Here is a 22,259-nt window from a genome sequence, read left to right as displayed (position 1 = left end):
AACTTATTCTGTTCTAAAGATTATTTTCACTGACCTCTGTCTGTAACTGCTGCACTTTTCAAGTTCTGGTGTAAAGCTTCCTTCTTGAGTTAGCCACAGCAGTTGTGCGTGATTCAATGCAAATGTTTTCAGACATTAATGGCTGCTCCTAAGTTTTTCAGGCGTAACTATTCATTTCATATGCATTTAGGCTTGGTCTTGGGACTTGAAGCTCTGGTTAACTTTATACCCTGTCTACCTTGTTACCTGAGAGAATTATGCTAAAATGACTTCCATTTGACTTTCTCCCAAATTTATTAATCATTATTTGTTAATCTGAGATTGATTTGGGACGCATTCTTCTGTGCATGCTCACAGCCTCTCAACAACATGATATTGTGATCATGATGTGCTGCTGTGAACGAAGGCTACAGAAAGGTTTAAAAGGAATCAAACTGGATGGAACACCCAGCATCAACTTAGAGACTGGAAATGACAAAGGCAAACTCAGCCCTGTCGACCCTACACAGTTCTCCTTAGTAACATCTGGGGCCTTGAGCCAAAATTGGGAGAGCTATCCCACAGACTAGTCAATCAACAGCCTGACATAATCATATTGACAGAATCATACCTTACAGACAATGTCCCAGACACCACCGTCACCAGCCCTGGGTATGTCCTGTCCCACCAGCAGGATAGACCCACCAGAGGTAGTGACACAGTGGTATACAGTGGGGAGGGAGTTGCTGTGGGAGTCCTCAACATTGAAGTCTCATGGCATCAGGTCAAACGTGGGCAAGGAAACCTCCTGCTGGTTACTAACCCCCCACTTGGCTAATGAATCCGTGCTTCTCCCTGTTGAACACCATTTGGAAGAAGCACTGGGGGCGGCAAGGGCACAGAATGTACTCTGGGTGGGGGACTTCAATGTCCATCACCAAGAGTGGCTCGGTAGCACCACTATTGACCGAGCTGGCCGAGTCCTGAAGGACATAGCTGCTAGACTGAGTCTGCGGCAGGTGATGAGGGAACCATCAAGAGGGAAAAACATACTAGGCCTTGTCCTAACCAGTCTATCTGTTGCTGATGCATTTGCCCATGACAGTATTTGCAGGAGTGACCACTGCAAACCCTTGTGAAAACGAAGTCTCAGCTTCACACTGAGGATACCCTCCATCGTGTTGTGTGACTTTACCACCATACTAAAGGGGATAGATTCAAAACCAATCTAACAGCTCAAAACTGGGCATACACGAAGCGCTGTGGACCATCAGCAGCAGCAGAATTGTATTCAACCACAATCAAGCCGGGAGATCAACCCTGGTTCAATGAAGAGTCCAAGAAGGCATGTCAGGTGAAACTACAACACAGAACTACTTGCGTGCCAAACAGCAGAAGCAGCATGCAATAGGGCTAAGCGATCCCACAACCAATGGATCAGATCAAAGCTCTGCAGTCCTGCCACATCCAGTCGTGAATGGTGGTGGGCAATTAAATAACAGGAGGAGGAGGCTCCACAAGTATCCCCATTCTCAGTGATGGAGGAGCCAGGATATCAGTGCAAGAGAAAAGGCTGAAGCATTTGCGATCATCTTTACACAGAAATGCCTAGTGGACGATCAATCTCAGCCTCTTCCTGAGGTCCCCAGCATCACAGATGCCAGTTTTCAGTCAATTTGATTCACCTCACATGATAGCAAAAAAAAGCTGAAAGCACTGGATACAGCAAAGGCTATGGGCCCTGACAACATTCCAGCAATAGTACTGAAGACCTGTGCTGCAGAACTAGCCACGCCCATAGCCAAGCTGGTCCAGTACAGCTATATCACTAGCATCTACCCAACAATGTGGAAAATTGCCCAGGTATGTTCTGTGCACAAAAGGCAGGATAAATCCAACCTGGCTAATTACCGCCCTACATGAATCATCAGCAAAGTGATGAAAGGTGTCGTTGACAGTGCTGTCAAGCAATAACCTGCTCACTGACGCTCAGTTCGGGTTCCGCCAGGGCCGCTCGACACCTCAATACAGCCTTGGTCCAAACATGGACAAAAGAGTTGAACTTATCAGGTGAGGTGAGAGTGATTACCCTTGATATTTGGCCAAGTGTGGCATCAAGGAGCCCGAGCCACATCCCATGAAACAAATTTTTAAAAAAGGGAATTCCTTTATTGGCTGTTATAAAACAGGGGTCACAGTACTAAGAGTTCCGTGTCATGAGACAGTTGCAAATATTGATGCATTCAGCAGGTGTGAAAATCGGCAGAGCTGAATCTGTGCAACAGTATAAGTATGTAACCACTGATTTTTTAAATTCGTTCTTTGGATGTGGGCATGACTAGAAAGACCAGCATTTGTTGCCCATCCCTAATTGCCTTTGAGAAGGTGGTGGTGAGCTGCCAACTTGAACCGCTGCAGTGCATGTGGTATAGGTACACCCACAGTGCTAGGGAAGGAGCTCCAGGAGTTTGACCCAGCAGCAGTGAAGGAATGGCAATATACCTCCAAGTAAGAGACTGACTGACTGTCTGACTGACTCAGACTGAACCGGCTCAGAATATTTGGCCTGCCAGAAGAGGAAGCAGTTAATTTCACAGAAGATTGCAAGAGTCTCTGCTGCTTTCATTGCTTCTGAGGTTAGGGCATTTATCTTCCAGATTGCCATCAGTTGCAAGAAAGCCTTGAATCTGCAGACGTTAGCATTCCATCAAGGTGAAAGCGCCTTCTTATTCTATTTGTTAATGTTGATATTAACTGTTTCCTCTGTTGAGGATGACTCGAGGTGCAGGGGAAATCACTGGAATGGTTGATAGAGTTGTATGCCAAAATTGGCCTTTTTAGAAAGACAGTTTCTCGTTAATATCAATCAGTTTTCTCCCTGCTGAGGACTGTAACATGCTATATTTTGGCATCTGTCTACTTCATAAGCATGTGACATGAAACTACCTGATCATCACCAAATTTGCATTGAAGTGTAAATTGAACTTTCCAGGGAGGCTGTGCGCAACTAATTGGAATTGAAAATAAGTATGGTATCGTGAAGAAAATCTGCTGACATTGAGTCTTTGTGGCAGCATTGTGGGATGCAGTCATCCTATTTAACAGCTTCTGTACAAATTACAGTTTACATTTTTTAAACTCAAAAGTACAGTTCATTAGAGGTGAAACATCAAACTTTCTCAAGAATATTGCATATTTTGTAGCAGTTTTGCTAACTTAACATAGGGGTTAACATCGTGCTTCTTCAAATGCCACAGAAAGCTATACGCTCTTAGCTGTACTCATTCCTGGTCTTTATGCCGTGCACTCTGCAAGCAGACGTCTTTTGATTGCACAAAGATGGAAATTCTTCTGACAGTTTTGAAATTCAGTTTCCCAGTTGTGTGCACTCATTGGTCCTGGAGAACCCTGCACATTTTTATACTAAAGGAAAAAAATTGCATTGGATATAAATTCTAAACTTATATTGTCATCAGTATTTTCTCTTGAGGTTTAGACCAGTGAAGGCTTCATTGGATATATCCAGATCTGTGCAGTATTTGGGTGAAAGAAGTGACTTAAAGGAAGAGAGGGAGTCGGAGAGGTTTATGGGGGGGGGGGCGGAATTCCAAAGCTTGGGGCCCAGGCAGCTGAAGGCATGGCTGCCAATAGTGGAGTGATTAAAATCGGGGATGTGCAAAAGGTCAGATTTGGAGGAGCACAGATATCTCGGAGGGTTGTGGGCCTGGAGAAGATTACAGAGATAGGGAGAGGCGAGGCCATGGAGAGAATTGAACACAAGGATGAGAATTTTAAGATCGAAGTGTTGCTGGACTGGGAGCCAATGTAAGTCAGCAGCACAGTAGTCGAACTTAAAACGACAGTACAATCTGATCCCTATATATACCACTATATGCCGTATAGGAGATTGCCTTACCATGGATCATATTTTTCTCTATAGATAATTTTTAGGAAGGCCTGAGCAGAACAGGGTGTAATGTTTGAAAGTGCTATTCATCCATGACTGTTCTGCAAGGATTTCTACCCCTCCAAAAATACATTAACAAAACATTAGCAAAAAGTGAGATGAAAAAGTTGATCTTTATGAAAGAATGTATGCAGTGTTCTGCAGCACAAGAGTTACATTTTAAAGCTAGCATTTTACTTGGGGTCAGACCTGGAATTAGTGATTGTAATAAACAAAAATCATCACAGCAATATATCAGTCCATATTCTACAGAAGTATTTGGACAGATACTGTAGTTGCTCTTGGCAGGTATATCTCCATGGAGCAACAGTGAGATGAGAGGGTGGCTAGGAGTGCAGAGTGTAAGAAAGTTTGAATCTGACTTACAAAATACAGTTGAAATATAATTCTTTTATGGTGTTCCCCCAAGCCCAACACTGGGCTGAATTTAGTCGAGCTGCAGGGTCCTGGCACTGGGCCGAAAAGGTGAGGGGAACCCTGCCTCAGCCCTTCGGAGCCCCACCAGTGCAATTCTACAGTGCTCAGGCACTTAATTGCCTGGCGCCGTGGTCCCTGTTCCTTTAAGGATGGGGAACCCACCTCCAAGAGCTGCTGGCCAATCGGGGCGGGTTGCTCAGTTGTATTGGCAGCACCAGTGGGAGCGATGGCCACTGCCAGAACTATACCAGGCCTGGGATCAGGTCCAATGTGGAGCCCTGGACCTAAGATATGTGAGGCAGGGTTGTCGGGGCTTGTCCTGTAGGTCTTTGAGGCCTGAGACCAGAACCAGCATGGAGCCCTGGACCCAAGGTAAGTGAGGCAGGTCTTTGAGGGCAGGGAAGGGGGTTATTAGCAGAGGGGTGGCCTTTGCCACTAGGGGCCTGCAGTGAGCCACAGATTGCCCATGGAGAAGGACCCCTCCCTCCACCCCCAATCCCACAGTGAGGTTGCCTCATTTTACTGGGCAACCTCCCTGTGTGGCAGAGGACCCCTCCCCCCCCCCCGCTGCTGGTTTATTTCCAGCAGTCGTGGGCAGAGGCCCTCAAGTAGCTAGTGATTGGAGACTTAAGGGCCTCAATTGGCCTCTGAACGAGAAGGCTGTCTTTAGCTTTTCCCGCCTCCGACTTTATTGCAGTGTGACGGGAAGGCAACGGGCCCTGTGCCCCCCATCTTCCATTGCAGTTCCTACCCTGCTTCTCTCCCCCCCCCCCCCCCTCCACCCTGGTCCTCCCAGCCTGTCTTCTTGGGGCACATTAAATTTTGTCCAATATCTTTAAGGGGTAGACATGCAGAGAAATCAACACAGTTATACTTTTTTTTTCCAATTATATGAGAGTAAATCAAATCCCAATCCTAGCTATACATGACCAGGGTATTTTAAAGAGGAGATCGGAGACATAGGTACAGGAGTAGCCTCTTTCAGCCTACTTTGCCCTATTTTTACTCTCATTACTTTTAATCCCAGTTCCCTGCCTTTTCTTGATATATGCCTTAATACTGTTTATTTGCAATCAGTTCACCCTCTTCCTTTCTCACCTCCAGGGAACTTAACCCAGTGTCTCATTACTGCTCAATCTCTTTGTACTTGGTATCATACTAGTGAGTCATCCTTGGACTTTGTCCATAGCCAGTATATCGTTCCTAATTTGAAGTGCACCAAATTGATTACAATATTTAAAATGAGGTCTCACCAAGGCTGTATATAATTGTAATGATACCATGTTGCTCCTTTATCCAAACATTTTGTGATCACTTTTTGGACCAGTAGGCTAGTTTTTAATGACCTCTGTACCTAGACTAAGTAAATCCCTTTTGTTCATCCATCCCACTCCATCTTTCCTGTTTAGATTGTATTCCCATCTACCACTCTTATGTTGAAAATGTGCTTCTGCAGATTTGGTGCATAGAGCTATGCCTACTATCATTCCACCCATTCATTTAATTGATCGGTATCCTTTTGTAATTTTTCTGCCCTATTGTTCATAGCTCATTATACCTCCTAGCTTAGTATCTTTGTGCAAACTTGGACGTATTTTCCTCCATTCCCAAATCCACATCATTTGTAAATAATGTTAAACTGGGGAATAATTTGTCACTTTCTCCCAATCAGAGGGAGGGGTTATGTTACTGGACTACTAGTATAGAGGCCTGTACTAATGATCCATAGCCATGAGTTCAGATCCCACCCTGGCAGCTGGCAAATTTAAATTCAATTAACTAACTAAATCTGCAATAAAAAGCTAGCACCAGCAATGGTGGCTATGTGACTACTGGATTGGTGTAAATACCCTTCTAGTTCACTAATGTTCTTAAGGGAAAGAAATCCACCCCCCTTATCCAGTCTGGCCTACATATGACTCCAGAGTCCGAGCAATATGGTTGACTCTTCACTGACCTCTGAAATGGCCTAGCAGCCCACTCAGTTAAGGGCAATTAGGGATGGGCAATAAATGCTGGCTTTACTAGCGACACCTGCATCCCATGAATTAATTTTTAAAAACCACCCTTTTTATTCAGCTTCATGTTTCCTACCTCCCACCCAGTTTCCTGTCCATACCTCCAATTTCATGTGCCTCAATATTCGCTGGCCAACTCATGCATGAAACCTTATCAAATGTCATCTGAAAATCCACGTATATAACATGCATTGATCTTCCTCCATGCACATCTGTCAAAGAGCTCTGCTATGTTATTTAGACATGACCTATTTTTCACATGTCTTGCTGATTCTTCTGAATCAGCTTATATTTTCCAAGTGCTCACTTGCTCTGCCCTTGATGATTGATTTTTCTCAATTTTCCAACTACTGGTATTAAATGCAGTGCTTTGCAGTTTTTACTTCATTTTTTTTTGAATAAGGGTAGAATTTTTGCCACCTTCCAATCTGCAGCTATATTATCCTTGAATCTAGCGAGCCTTGGAAGGTTATAACTGATCCATCCTCAATTGTCTTGTCTGCTTATTTTAATTCCCTCGAATGGAAATCGCCTCGGTCGAGAGATTTGTTCCAGCTTCAATCCCATTATTTTATTTATTGCCGTTTTTATGTTTGTACAAAGGTTACACCATTAGTTAGGATAGGTAGGACCAGGGGTCCTGTGTATAAGTTACTCGAGGACAGAACTAGGTTAGATGTCAGGAGGTGGTTCTTTTTCCAGAGGACATTAGACCCATCGAACAAGTTCTGGTTCGTGCTGCGAGTGCTGAATCAGAGCATACCTTCAAAAGAGAGCTGGACCAGTGTCTGAGGAATATTATTGTCACTGTTCCCAAGATCTCTGTTATCTTCATTACTCATAACTAAAACAAATATTGCCTGCTCCCTTATTGGATTGCAGACTTTCTGCATTAGGAAACTATATTGAATGGATTCAACAAGCGAGTCTCTTCCCTGTCATACAATTCACAAGGGACCAGCAGCGACACAGGCAGATACCTGAGTGTAGAAGTACTGCAGTTTAAGGCTCAGAGTCACCAGGGAGGCATTGGAAGAATGGCACTACTGCATGCGGCATAGAAGCTGCAAGCTCTGCAGAAGGCTCACTAATTGAATCTACACCTAACCATGATGCACGTGCTTCATTTTTAGGATCCTGTTTTGCCTCATTACTGCATCCTCAGTGCTTTGAGACAGTGCCTCATTTAATTTATGCAGAGCTACATGGTGGGGTAGAAGTGTAATAAAGTGCCAGTTCCTGTATCCCACCATGCTGCTGCTGGAGGCTTTTCTTCATTATGCCGACTGATGTGTCTGAGTATTGGGCTCTGATGGCTCCCAATCTGATGTGCTGTAAGCAGATTTAAGCCAGTCATGCATTATGTAATTTCAATCCCAACTCCTCCAGATTAGCAGTATTCGCAGGAGATGCATCTAAAGTGCCTTTGGCCAGTAAAACTAGGATCTCCATTGCAGAAGCCACTGGTGCTGTTGAAAACAAAGTGCTGGAAATACTCAGCAGGTCTGGCAGCATCTGTGGAGAGAGAAACAGAGTTAACGTTTCAGGTCTGCGACCCTTCATCAGAACGGTGTTGTTATCTGATCAGTGGGACACTGCAGAACAGGCAATTATTCCGTTATTTTTAACAACCACAGCTTTCATTTATGTCTTGTTATCCTATTTTGCAGCCATATTGGTGTATTGTCTTGGGACTCCTCTTTAAATCAGTGCAACTTCTGCTCAACATCCTGTTGTCATCAGAGTTATTCATCACCCTTTCAGTCACAGAATTCCACACTACAGCCTCCTTTGTATGTCTGCTGTGGCGGTGGGTGGGGGGTAGGGAAGTATCCTCTCGTATCACAAATGTGCCCATAATTGAATTCACAAGAATGTTCAAGACTGGTTCTGTTAAATGCTTTATTCTCAAATTTCATGGCATCATTTTCCTCCAACTTTGCGAACTTTGTAGTTGGATTAGTAACGTGCAGATTTTCTATCAGTACATAGCTCATTTGCTGCTTGAGAACATTATTATAGGCATGTTTTGTTTGGGCTACTATTTTTCATGACTGCTACCTGAAATGATTCTCAGGAATTGTATGTTTTGAAACCAAATATTCCCATGATTTAATTAGCAAGTTCTAAACTGTGACGAAAAACATACCGTTCTGTTGCTTATCTCTGAACAGACAAAAATATGACTTAACATTCTTAAACGAACAGAATTTTTTGTTCAGACTGTTGCTTTTTAAAGTTCAGTAAAGAAGGGTTAGTGTCTCAAGGGCTATTTTTATTAATGCTAACCCATCTCTCCCAATGCTGCAGAGAGTCAAGGTCAAGGGCACGATTCAGGTCAAACAGTGTTAGAGGGTGGGGAAATAATAAAACTATGGCAGAGAAGGTGAACAGAGGGAAGGGAGAGGTAGACAAGTAGCAAGGGAGATGAGAAGAGAGCGATGAAGGAAGTTGCTAGGAGACAAATGCGATGGAGAGAAGGTTGGAAAGTGAGATGGGGAGACGGACAGGATGTGGATACTAAGAATGAAGGTGAGGTGAAATGAGTAGGGAGAGAGGGAGTGGAGGAGGAAGAGGGAAAGTAAATTTGAGCAATGGGAGATGACAGGGAAAGAGAGATGGGGAGTAGAGGGAGAAGACTGAGGAAAGTTAGACGAAGAAAGAGAGGAGAACAGGTGAAAGATTAAGGAGGAGATAGATAGAGAGCAGTAGAGAAGGGCAGAGTTGAGAGGAGGCAGTGCCGCCAGCGGTGTGGCCCCTTAGACAATGTTGCGATCAGTGGAGAGAGAAGTTTGAAGTGGAAATTTTCTGCTCAGCAGGGTGGTGGGAGTGCCAGTGGGCCATTTCCTCCTTGTCGGTGGAAGGAGATAAAGGTTATTTTCTCCACAGTGGGTGGGAGGTGCTAGTAGGCCAGTGTTTCTTCTCTAGTTGGGGATTGGTGGGGGGCCCTTCAGGCCAATTTTTCCTTGGGGGATGGCGTTTGCATTAAACAGTTTTCTCCTCAGCAGCAGGTGGAGGCAGGGTCCGTCAGGATGTTTTCTCTCTAGTGGAGAGGCTCCATCAGATCTTTTTCCCATGAGAAGGTTCCATCAGGGTATTTTCTCCTTCGTGGCGATAAGGGATCTAATTGTGACATTTTCTGCTCGGTGAGGAGAGGAATGTGCTATTTTCTCCTCTGCATGAGTGAGGGGGACGTACACAGATAGACCATTTGCTCCTCAGACAGAAAGGGGTTTCCATAGGTTTATTTTATCTGTTTATTTTATCCTCAGTGGACTATTTCATTGGAAAGAGAAGGGTCAATCTGTTCTCATCTAGAAAGGGGTTCTTGGGGCCACCTTATTCCTGTGGTGGGGAGGGAGGACATGCCCTAGAAGTTCAACTATTATTCATCTGCGGGGCAGATGGTGCCAGTGCACCTTTTTCTCCTTGCTGCGAGAGAATGCTACTGCCCATTTTCTGAACTATAGCTCAGTTGCTAGTACTCTCACCTATGGGTCAGAAGGTTGTATGTTCAAGTCTCACTCCAGAGACTTGACCACAAAAATTTAGGCTGACACTCCAGTGCAGTGCTGAGGGAGTGCTGCACTGTCGGAGGTGTCGTCTTTCAGATGAGATGTTACACCAAGGTCCCATCTGCTCTCTCAGATGGACGTAAAAGATCCCATGGCACTATCTCAGAGAAGAGCAGGGCAGTTATTCCTGAGATCCTGGACAATATTTACCCATCAACATCACTGAAACAGATTATCTAGTCATTATCACATTGCTGTTTGCGGGAGCTTGCAGTGTGCAAATTGGCTGTAAAGCAACTTGGTACGTCCTGAGGTTATGAAAGGTGCTATATAAATGCAAGTTCTTTTTTTCTTCTTCACTATCTACACCACAGGTTGCTGTGATTCCTCATAGGTTTACAATTGGCTGCTGCTGATTTTTGTTTTAAGTCATTAAGTCTGATTTTGGAAAAGCAATCTCTTTTTCCATTGCTCCATCTGTTTCGACATCAATTGACACTCTTCCATTTGGGCTTTCAATTGATGCCATGAGGTCTTCAAATTTCATCAACCTTTTTCTATATTCTACAAGTTTCATGATTCATTATCACATTTTTTTCTCTTTATTAACCTCAAAATATTTTTGGTAAACTTTTGCACCAGTCAGAGAAGCTCAGTGAAAGGTCTTCAAGATAGGCCTGTCTGTTCACATTATGTCACGTAACATTATGCTGACAGCACTGTCTACTATTGCGGTGCCTTCAGAATATTGCAACCATGTCCATTTTTAATATGTAATGATTTTGAATATTCCGTTAGTAAAGCTAAATTTATGCAATCTCAGTGACGTCTGTCAATCCTGTTTTGGGGCATCGATCTGATTTGGTTCTGTTAGTTAACCAGACTAAGTAAATCATTGTGTATATTTCTCTTGTGCATTTTACTTGTAGCTAGTTACAGACATTATTTCAGTTTTAGTGAAATAATATATACTAGTTACAATTATGGATGCAAGTAAGATTTTATCTGGTTTAAGGCATTGGGATCTAAATCAATAGACAATTTTTATCAGTGAAAGATTGAAGTTTATTGAGGACTGAGAGTTTAAAGTATTTATTTTCTTTTGATAGACCTCTTCCACTTTCCAAAGGTCAGGACATGCTACGCACAGCCCGATTATATATTCAGCAGCGACGCTACAATGAAGCAGTAGGTTATGTTTAAAGTGTAATTATTCAGCTTAAGAAATAGATTACATATAAAGAACGCTTTAAACAAGAAGTATACCATTGATTTATTCTTTTAATATAAAATGAAAATGCATTGTTACCCTGTTTTCTGAAAGGCCCTTTAATTAATGACTAACTAGCTATCTGTTCCTGCCTCCCTCCAGATCTAAAATACACTATATAGCCTATCAATGCACCTCACTGTACCTTGAGATACTTATACTTCAAAGACTACAATATATTTATCTTTTAATTTCATTTTTCTTTAAAAAATTTATATTCTGGTAAACAGCCTGCCATATTTCCACTTCATCTAAAAATTGTTTTCATTTTTCACTTTTTTTCAACTATTCTGGAAACTGCTAAGATGTGGAAAGATTTAATAAAGCAAAATCACATTTTTATATTGATTTTACAAGCACGTCCCATTCAGTTGTGCGTGCCTTAAAACATGATTTCAACTCCTGTGGTGAAGTCATTTCTTTCATTGTTTACCCTCTCCATTTACTGTCTGTAGATTGCAATTTAAAAAAAATTTCTCTGTCCCGAATGCTCAGAGGACCAATACAAGTAAAGGAACAGCATTTCCAACAAATAAACCACACAAAGAAATCCCTGGCTGATCATGAAGGCAGAAGCTGCTCTAACCATCACAGGGGCATAGGAACAGGAGGAGGCTATTAGCCTCCTCAAGCCTGTTCTACCATTCAATTAGATCATGGCTGATCTGTGTCTCAATGCAATTTACCTGCCTTAGTTGCTTACCGAACAAAAATCTCAATCTCAGTTAGTTATATGATTTTTTTTTTCAAATGAGCTGGCCGCAACAGCTTTTTGGGGGAGAGTGTTTCAGATTTCCACTACCTTTATGTGAAGAAGTGCTTCTCCCCTGAATGGCCTAGCACTAATTTTAAGGTTAGGCCCCTTGTTCTGGATTCTCCCACCGGAGAAATTAGGGTAGATAGAGAGAAACTGTCAAATCCTTTTATCATCTTAAACACCTCATTTATATCCCCACTCAATCTTCTATATTCAAGGGAATATAAGCCTAGTGTATGCAACCTGCCCTCATAATTTAACATATTTAGCCCTCTCATATTCCATGTAGACCATCATTAGACAAATAGGGATCCAGAAACACTCCATTGTGAAGGCTGGAAGATGGACCTATAAGTTGCTGACCCTTGTGTCTATCTGTCCCCTCCCAAATCTGTAGTGATTGCAGACTTGGAGACATTTGAAGCCACAAATGAAGTCAATGCATAGAATGAGAAGATCATCAGCAAAATATGCAAACACGGGTCAAAACATGAACATGCAACAAATGGCTAGTAAGTTTCCATCTGTGCCAACAGAGAAAAAAAATTCCTGGAAAGTTGCCTGCTGACAAAAGAGGAATGGTTTAAAAAAAAAAGGCTGGAGACCAACTCTTAATGCAGCGACATGCATCCAGATATGAGAGGTTCAGTTAGAATTATACAGTCAACGTATCTGCGGTGATAGATCCACACATTGCAAGTTTCATACCTTCCTAACAGAGAGTTACCAGAAAGGCTGCAGATACAGGTTCTAACACTGCAGATGTTGTAGCTTTGTATCTTCCTTCATGCCTTGTGAACTAGGTGCCAAGGATCGTGACTGACCCTATCCCACTGGCCATCCCTAAATCTGCTTGGGCTACAGGGAAGAGGATAGGAGATCCTGCAGCAAGTAGACTGGTGGAATTCTCACCACCAGTGCAAAAGAAGATGCATTTTTGCTCACACCACTGCAGCACGATACAGTCTTCTCACATATTCACACAAAATAAGCATTTCAGCAAGACACCTAAAAGTCCAAATGGAAACTGTGTGGAATAAAAACAGAAAATGCTGGAACTACTCAGCAGGTCTGGCAGCATCTGTGGACAGAAAAATGAAGTTAATGTTCTGACCTGAAACGTTAACCTTGTTTTTCTCTCTCCACAGATGCTGCCTGACCTGCTGGGTATTTCCAGCATTTTCTGTTTTTGTTTCAGATTTTCAACATCTGCAGTTTTTTGCTTTTGTTTTGGATACTGTGTGGACTTTGCTTGGAGCTAAGGGAAGTAGTAAACAGCATAGAACTCCCCTGTCCCTGTCAAATTATATCATCTTGGTAATAAGCAGGCCAGATCATCTTTGTGTAGAGTCTTTTTTGACAGTGCACAGTCCCCCATTGCTTGCCCCTAATTGAACGAAGAGACTGTAGGAATGACATTGGAACAAGCCTTCAAGCTTCACATTAATATAGTGGATCTCTGAAATTTGTATTTTGCTTTTATAGTTCATGGACAGTTTAGACAAATCCATGAGAATGCTAAAAAGATGTGTGCGTGTGTATATATATATATATATATATCATATATATTTTGCATATATTATGTTGGCAAGAAGTGGCGGTTTCTTTATTAAGTATATCTCCTGCCACTGTTGTCACTTAGACAATGAAATACTGTACCCTCAGAGTCTTAAAGCTTCCTTTTTATCCTGCTTTTGGTAGAAGATGATGTGATGGGCACCAACCCATGTGATAGATATAAGTGAGCCTGGTGGACTGTGATGAGAGAAATAAGATTACTCTCCACCAATATTTACAGTAAGAAGTAGGAACAGACAGTAGGGCGTCCCTGCTCCGCCCCACCCCACCTCCCCACCCCTGAGTCTGCTTTGCCATTCAGTAAGATCATAAAAAAACTTGGATTCATGTCATGCCTTTCACGACCTCAGCACCTCCCAAAGCGCTTTACAGCCAATTTGCGCACAAAGTCCCACAAATAGCAATGTGATAATGACCAGATAATTTTTTTTTAGTGATGTTGATTGGGGGATAAATATTGGCCAGTGGATACTCCCCTGTTGTTCTTCAAAATAGCAGCCATGGGACCTTTTATTGCACCTGAGAGGGCAGACAGGGCCTCGGTTTAATGCTTCATCCTAAAGACAGCACTTCTGACATTGCAGCACTCACCCAGTACTGAAGTGTCAGCCTAGATCACTTTTTGTGCTCAAGTCTCTGGAATGGAACTTGAACCCACAACTTTCTGACTCAGGTGAGAATGCTGCCAACTGAGCCACGGCTGATCTTTTCCCACCCTAACATCATAACCCGTGTTCCTTTAGCGTCCAAAGGTCTATCCATGAGAAATACAATTAATATGAAATTAATAATTTCAGTAATCACGTGAACATATTTCAAAAGTGAGCCAGATTAATATCAGGTTTGATAATCAAGGCTAGTGACGACATTATAATAAAAGCAAGATACTGCAGATGCTGGAAATCTGAAATAAAAACAAGAAACGCTGGAAATACTCAGCAGTTCTGGCAGCATCTGTGGAGAGAGAAGCCGAGTTAATGTTTCAGGTCAGTGACCTTTCATCAGAACTAGTGACAACAATGTTTTAGTGAAAGAATTACATTTGATCGCATTATTTTTTTTCTTGCAGATCAGTCTTTGCAAGTCATTAATAAATCTTGCTCTGGAAGGACTCTCTTATTATCATACCTATGATCGAGTATTCTTGGGAGTAAGTGTAGTGCTGGGATTTGTGGGATGGACATCTTATGCTTTTGTGTTGATTGTCAAACTCCACACAAGACTAAGCAAGCCAATCTCCAAGCTAGATAAGGTAGGTAAAAAGTATTTAGTGAAGTATTAAAAATGACCATTGCTTGCTTCAACCTCTGAGCTTTGACTTAAGAAAGAAAATAAATTCTAGTTGAATATTGTAAAATAGTAACATCGTTTATATAATTTGGAGGCTACCAAAATGTCTCCGAGCAGTTAATGGCTGTAGCAGTTTTGAATCACTAAAGGTAATCAGTGCCAATGCTTCCCAAGCTTTTTTTTTTATACTGAATTATTTGTGTAATTTCAGAGACAGTTGTTCTACCCCATAGTAACTGTATGTTGTATTTCATGTGTTTCACAGCTGTCCTCCAGCAATCACCTCCCTGCAGTATTCACTGGGGCTGGTGTAGTGATAACACTGTTTCTGCTGATTCAGAGCTGTCCATGGACCTATTACATTTATTGCCTACTGCCAGTCCCAGTGTGGTACGCAGTAATAAAAGAGTAAGTGGGAAATAATTTAGACCAGATTGTCAAATTTGTCTTATTTCATCGCAACAAACAGATGCAAAAAATTGTGTTGAAGAATGCAAACAGACTTTTTTTTCCAATTTGTTGTTGCCTTTATTTTTTGTCTACTGATAGGCAGTCTTGGCCTGTTGATGCATACCACATTTGGTGCTGTGCAGATTGAGATTTAGCATATTTTGTTGCTCCTGTTTTTAACAGAAGTTCTTTAACACAAAATTCATTTGCGGAATGTGTGCAAATACATTTCTTCAAAGCAATAAGATAAACTGGGGTGCATGTTGCTTGGGGCAGTAGTTTTGCAGTGTGGAATCTACAAAAAAGTCTTTCATAGAAACAGAGAAAATAGGAGCAGGAGTAGGCCATTTGTTCCTTCGAGCCTGCACCACCATTCAGTACGATCATGGCTGATGTTCCAACTCAGTACCCTGTTCCCGCTTTCTACCCTTATCCCTTGATTCTTTTAGCCCTAAGAACTATATCTAACTCTTGCATGAATATATTTAATGATTTGGCCTCAACTGCTTTCTGTGGTAGAGAATTCCACAGGTTAACCACTCTCTGGGTGAAGAAATCCCTCCTCATCTCAGTCCTAAATGGCTTACCCCTTATCCTTAGATTGTGACCCCTTGTCCTGGACTTCCCCGCCATCGGGAACATCCTTCCAGCATCTAGTCTTCCAGTCCTATTAGAATTTTGTAGGTTTCTATGGGATCCCCTCTCATTCTTCTAAACTCTAGCGAATACAAGCCTAATCAACCCAATCTCTCTTCATACGTCAGTCCTGCCATCCCAGGATTCAGTCTGGTGAACCTTCGCTGCACTCCCTCCATAGCAAGAACATCCTTCCTCAGATAAGGAGACCAAAACTGCACACAATACTCCAGATGTGGTCTCACCAAGGCCTTGTATGATTGCAGCAAGACATCCTTGCTCCTGTACTCGAATCCTCTCACTATGAAGGCCAACATACCATTTGCCTTCTTAACTGCCTGCTGCACCTGCATGCTTACTTTCAGTGACTGGTGCACAAGGACACCCAGGTCTCGCTGCACCTCCCTCTTTCCCAATCTATCGCCGTTCAGATAATCTGCCGTTCTGTTTTTGCCACCAAAGTGGATAACCTCACATTTATCCACATTATACTGCATCTGCCATGTATTTGCCCACTTACTCAACTGTCCAAATCACACTGGAGCTTCTCTGCATCCTCGTCCCAGCTCACACTCCCACCTAGATTTGTGACGTCTGCAAACTTGGAGATATTACATTTAATTCCCTCATCTATATCATTAATATATATTGTGAATAGCTGGGATCCTAACACTGATCCCTGTGGTACCCCACTAGTTACTGCCTGTCGCTCGGAAAAAGACTCGTTTATTCCTACTCTTTGTTTCCTGTAGGGCAGGCATTGCCACCGGCCGTTATCAGTGCAGCCCATGCAGGTTTCTTCATTGATATCAATGGAGAAACCTGTGCGGGTCGTTCAGGTAGTGGCTGTTGGCACTGAATGTCCCCAGAGATTGGGCATAGTCTACATAACACTGCTTTGAAGCGGCGCTACACGAGCACATTTTTAGCCCAAGGAACTTCACTACTGCAAGGACTCTAAAAATTCAGGCCATTCCTATTGAGGCTTCTTCTGTTAGGCCATCTCTTAAGATGCTATTTCTTCCTGCTGTATTTGCATTTGATTTGCATTTCTGGCCTATATAGTTTGTTAATTTTAGTAAATGCCATTTATGGAAGCGTAAATCCGTAGCAGCTTTCATCAACTTTAAAGAATATTGTTTTATGAATGGTATTTGTGAATTGGAAATTAAACTTAACTTTTCTTAGATACGACTGATCCCAAATACTATTTTATTCTTTTGTTTAATTTAACAGGTTCAGAGTTGTTCAGGATGTAATCAATTTGTTTTCAACTTCTCCTGCAAAATCCATTGGTTATTTACTGCTTTTCACGCTGGGCATTGAAACATTGGTAAGTGGTGTGAACTATTTGCCTATCATTGGTTCCTGTCTATTATAGATGGAACTCTTAGAAACATAGAAAATAGGAGCAGGAGTAGGCCATTCGGCCCTTCGAGCCTGCTCCGCCATTCATTATGATCATGGCTGATCATCTAACTCAGTACCTGTTCCCACTTTCGTCCCATGTCCTTTTGATCCCTTTAAACCCAAGAGCTATATCTAACTCCTTCTTGAAAACATTCAATGTTTTGGCCTCAACTGCTTTCTGTGGTAGTGAATTCCACAGGTTCACCACTCTCTGGGTGAATAAATTTCTCTTCATCTCAGTCCTGAAAGGTTTACCCCGTATCCTTAGACTATGACCCCTGGTTCTGGACTCCCCCACCATCGGGAACATCCTTTCTGCATCTACCCTGTCAAGTCCTGTTAGAATTTTATAGGTTTCTATGAGATCCCCCCTCTTCTCTCTAACAAATGGAAGTGTCCTAACTTTTTGGGCAGTCCTTACTTTGGTTGAGTTCACAGCACAACGTTACCAACAATTTGCATGAACTTTCACACAAAACAGTGGTATGTGAAAAAGTAAACTTCATTTTAAAACGACCACGCAGAGTAGTTGAGGCAAATAGTAAAGAATTTAAGGGGAAGCTGGATAAGCGTATGAGGGAGAAAAAAATTAGAGGATTATGCTGATAGAGTTAGAAGAGGAAGGATAGAGTTAGATAAGGAAAGATAAAGTGGAGCATAAAAGGCGACAAGGATGGATTGGGACAAATGGTCTGTTTCTGTGCTGCTTATTCAATGTACTTCTTTCTAATTTTGGTGTAGAAAAAGGAGGCTCTTTTATGTGGAATTTAAATACATTGGTTCCGATATTTATTCGGCATGGAAGAGAGCAGGAAGGGGAGGACATCTGGGAAGGCAACCTGGAAAAATGGGTTTTTCAGGTGCCTTGAGGAAATTAACTACAGGACGCCTTCTAAATTTTTTCAATGCATTTCCCATCTGACAGCCTGCCAGATTAACAGGCTGTCTCCCTGTCGGGTGGGAAAGCAGCAGGGTAGCAGATACCGGGTCAGTGTAGAATGCTCGTTGGGGTTGTGGGGGTCTGATAGCGTGGTGATTAGCTTGTTGGGCATGGGGGCTTCTAGCCCACAAACAGTGCTGTAAAGGCACTGACCTTATGGATCCAGCCCCTCTCGCCTCCTTGCTGTTGCTAATGTGTTAAAAATAATAATCCAGTTAAAATGGAAACACACAACGTCCTGAAAAGATTTCAGTGACTGGCCAGTCTTCTGAGAGTGGATTGGCCACCTGTTCCCTAACACATCTCCATTAATGCCAGAAGCGGGCCAGTTAGGATTGGGTTTGATATTTTTGAAATTTTTACCTTTCCACCACCACCCTCCCCTCCCTCCTCCCCCCTTCCCCAAATCCTTACGTGTTAAAATTTCCCTCATTGTCTTGTCGGAAGAGAGCGTTTTGTTCCATCTCTTACCCATGTTATACTGATCTGGGAGAGCATAATGGTGACACTGGGGACAAAGAGTGGGAAGGTGTTCCGTTCCTCATTATTGAGATCCCCCACAAGATCGATATGGATAAAGGGGACAATTTGGTCTAACCAAACTCATCCGACTAGGGAGAACATGGCCACCATTGCAGCATCCAGTTGCTTCGTAAGTGAGTGCAAGGTATTTCTGTCTAATACTCTGCCCTGACATTCATTGTCAATTACTATTTTTTAAATTCTTTCATGGGATGTGAGCATCACTGGCAAGGCCAGCATTTGTTGCCCATCCCTAATTGCCCTTGAGAAGGTGGTGATGAAACACCTTCTTGAACCACTGCAGTCCATGCGGTGAAGGCACACACAGTGCTGTTAGGAAGGGAGTTCCAGGATTTTGACCCAGCGACAGTGAAGGAATGGCGATATAGTTCCAAGTCAGGATGGTGTGTGACTTGGAGGAAAACTTGCAGGTGGCGGGGGGGAGGTTCCCATGCGTCTGCTGCCCTTGTCCTTCTAGGTGGTAGAGATCAGGGTTTGGAAGGTGCTGTTGAAGAAGGCTTGGCGAGTTGCTTCTGTGCATCTTGTACATTGTACACACTGCTGCCACCTGCGTCGGTGATGGAGGGAGTGAACGTTTAAGGTGATGGATGGGGTGCCGATGAAACGGCTGCTTTGTCACGGATGGTGTCGAGCTTCTTGAGTAGTATCGGAGCTGCACTCATCTAGGCAAGTGGAAAGTATTCCATCACATTCCTGACTTGTGCCTTGTAGATGGTGAACAGGCTTTGGGGAGTCAGGAGGTGAGTTACTCGCCACAGAATTCCCCTGCTTTTGTAGTCACAGTATTTATGTGGCTAGTCCAGTTCAGTTTCTGATCAATGGTAACCCCCAGGATGTTGACAGTGGGGAATTCAGCAATGGTAATGTGGTTGAATGTCAAGGGGAGATGGTTAGATTTGCTCTTGTTGGAGATGGTCATTGCTTATTACTTGTGTGATATGAATGTTTCTTGCCAATTATCAGCCCAAGCCTGAATGTTGTCCACGTCTTGGACATGGGCTGCTTCAGTATCTGTTACTGAACATTGTGCAATCATCAACGAACATCCCCATCTTATGATGGAGGGAAGGTCATTGATGAAGCAGTTGAAGATGGTTGGGCCTAGGGCACTACCCTGAGGAACTCCTGCAGCGATATCCTGGAGCTTAGATGTTTGGACTCCAACAATCAGAACCATCTTCCATTGTATTAGGTATGACTGCAACCAGTGGGAAGTTTTCCCCCTGATTCCCAGATTTGTTAGGGCTCCTTGATGCCACACTCAATCAAATGCTGCCTTGATGTCAAGGGCAGTCACTCTCACCCCACAGCTTGAATTCAGCTCTTTTATCCATGTTTGGACCAAGGCTGTAATGAGGTCAGGAGCCAAGTGGCTCTGCAGGAACACAAACTGAGCATTGATGAGCAGGTTATTGCTGTGCAATTGCCGCTTGATAGCACTGTTGACAACTCTTTCCATCATTTTGCTGATGATCGGGAGTAGACTGTGAAGAACGTCTTGACATCATTCGGCCCAACTGGTCTATGCTGGTGTTGGTGCTCCACCGGGCCTCCTCCCACCCCTTTTACATCTCCTCCTATCAGCATAACCATCTGTTCCTTTCTCCCTCGTAATAATCTAGTTTCCCCTTAAATGCATCTATACTAGTCACCTCATCCACTCCTGTGGTAGTGAGTTCCACATTCTGTCCACTGTCTGGGTAAAGAAGTTTCTCTTGAATTACTTCTTTGATTTATCCGTGGCTATCTTTTATATTTAAGAGAGAATTTTCTCCCTCTGTTTGCCCAACCTTGCTGATTCTCAGTGTCCTCTTCTGTTTCTGTTTTTCTGGGTTCTCTTTTCTGATTCTTTCTCAGATCCAATCTTTCCACAGGAGCAGTACTTAGCCTCTAATTTATCTTGGAAATTTATGAGCATAGGGACATGAGTAGACCATGCAGCAACTTGAGTTTGTTCATCCATTCAATGAAGTCTTTGCTGATCTGTATCTTAACTCCATCTGCCCACCTTGATTCTGTAACCTTTAATGCTCTTGCCTACAACTAGCCTCTAATTTAACTCAACATGTGCAATACTTTGTATTCTTAAAAGGCGCAGGCCAGGTTGAGCAAAACTTGCTGAGCAGCTGAATAATACACCGTGCACTACATGACACAACAATTCAGTCCTTAGGTTGCATTTTGGGATTTCTGCCTATTTTGTAACTGAAGGATCTTGGCATTGTATAGTAAGTCAAGTTTACCTTATAAAGCATTGGATTCACGGAGCACAAAATGCTGGTGGCATGGAGGGTGATGCATTAGAGCTGGATCGACTAATTTGCTAACTGGTATCTCTCTTCTAACACTACAATTTGAGACAATGGAAATGAATTTCAGTGTTCCATTCAACCATCCACATTTGTTATGTTTGGATGACCAATTGATTCCAGGACAGTAGGAGCAAGCTTCCAGGAATGCTCACCCAGTGGGGTGGTGTCCACTTTGGCAGTCTATTTCACAATCCCCATGCAAGGATCAGCAGGCAAGGTAGAATGATCAAAAGTATATAGGTACGGTAGGCTGTGATAATAGTCAAGATTAAATTGGATGGAATCATGTTGAAACTGTCTTTGTTTTACAAAAATTAACAAAATTGCATTTGATTTTGAGGCCTTTTATGCCTCCTTTTGCTCCATGACCTCCTTATCAGTTAATCTCTCTGGCCCTCTGTCCTATCACACACCTTCCCTTTTGTTCTCTTTTTCCCCATCCCTGCTTTATTTGTTTAAAAGCTATTACATTTCTAAACTTTGCCAGTTCTGATGAAAGGTCACAACCTGAAACGTTAACTCTGCTTCTTTCTCCACAGATGCTGCCAGTCCTGCTGTGTATTTCCAGCATTTTCTGTTTTTATTTCAGATTTCCAGCATCTGCAGTATTTTGCTTTTATTTTGGAGTCTATTCTGAATACTGGTGTAACTTTAGACCACTTAAATAGAAATAATGAAAGCACATTTTAGTCTGCCTTTGTGAAAATAACCAGTTGACATTTAACAGTGCTGACATCACCTAACAATTTGTGTTCCATTGTAAGCATCAAAGATGCAGCGAGTAACAGTAACTACTGAGTATTGTCAAACTGTTGTATTGTGGCACTGCGACACATTTCCATTTTCCTTGACTGTTCCATTTAATAGTTTTCCTGACTTTAAATTCTTTTTTTATCCATATCTGATGGCAGGATGTTCATTGTTTTTAGATTGTGAGTTTCTTCCACCGTCAAGTCCTCACGCTTGGGTTGGTGTCATTTGCCGCTTGGCCACTGCTATCAAAGCTGTTTCATCAGAACAAGGTGCCCATCTGCTATTTCACATAACTAGTACTCTATTAGATCATAGAAGTGTGCTGTTTTGAAAGATACTGCTGTTTCACTGTATATAAATTTACCTAAATATAAATCTCTCATTTTTTATTAACTGGAGTTCAAAACAAAATTACCATGTGGCG

The 22,259-nt window shown here is 42.6% G+C and overlaps 1 protein-coding gene across 11 annotated transcripts in view; it reads left to right on the top strand.

Moving 5' to 3' along the window:
- The window catches only part of pign (phosphatidylinositol glycan anchor biosynthesis, class N), a 130,440-nt gene that overhangs the window by 72,724 nt on the left and 35,457 nt on the right, over window positions 1-22,259 (top strand). For all 11 annotated transcript variants that reach the window (XM_068053997.1, XM_068053969.1, XM_068053959.1 and 8 more), the window contains 5 exons: window positions 11,006-11,084; window positions 14,571-14,753; window positions 15,057-15,199; window positions 17,114-17,210; window positions 22,012-22,104. In XM_068053997.1, coding sequence (XP_067910098.1) covers window positions 11,006-11,084; window positions 14,571-14,753; window positions 15,057-15,199; window positions 17,114-17,210; window positions 22,012-22,104 — 595 coding nt within the window. The remainder of the gene's footprint in view (window positions 1-11,005; window positions 11,085-14,570; window positions 14,754-15,056; window positions 15,200-17,113; window positions 17,211-22,011; window positions 22,105-22,259) is intronic.

Source organism: Heterodontus francisci, chromosome 2 (genome assembly GCF_036365525.1).
Source record: "Heterodontus francisci isolate sHetFra1 chromosome 2, sHetFra1.hap1, whole genome shotgun sequence".
Classification (NCBI taxonomy): domain Eukaryota; kingdom Metazoa; phylum Chordata; class Chondrichthyes; order Heterodontiformes; family Heterodontidae; genus Heterodontus; species Heterodontus francisci.
This window is presented reverse-complemented; position numbering and strand designations above follow the sequence as displayed.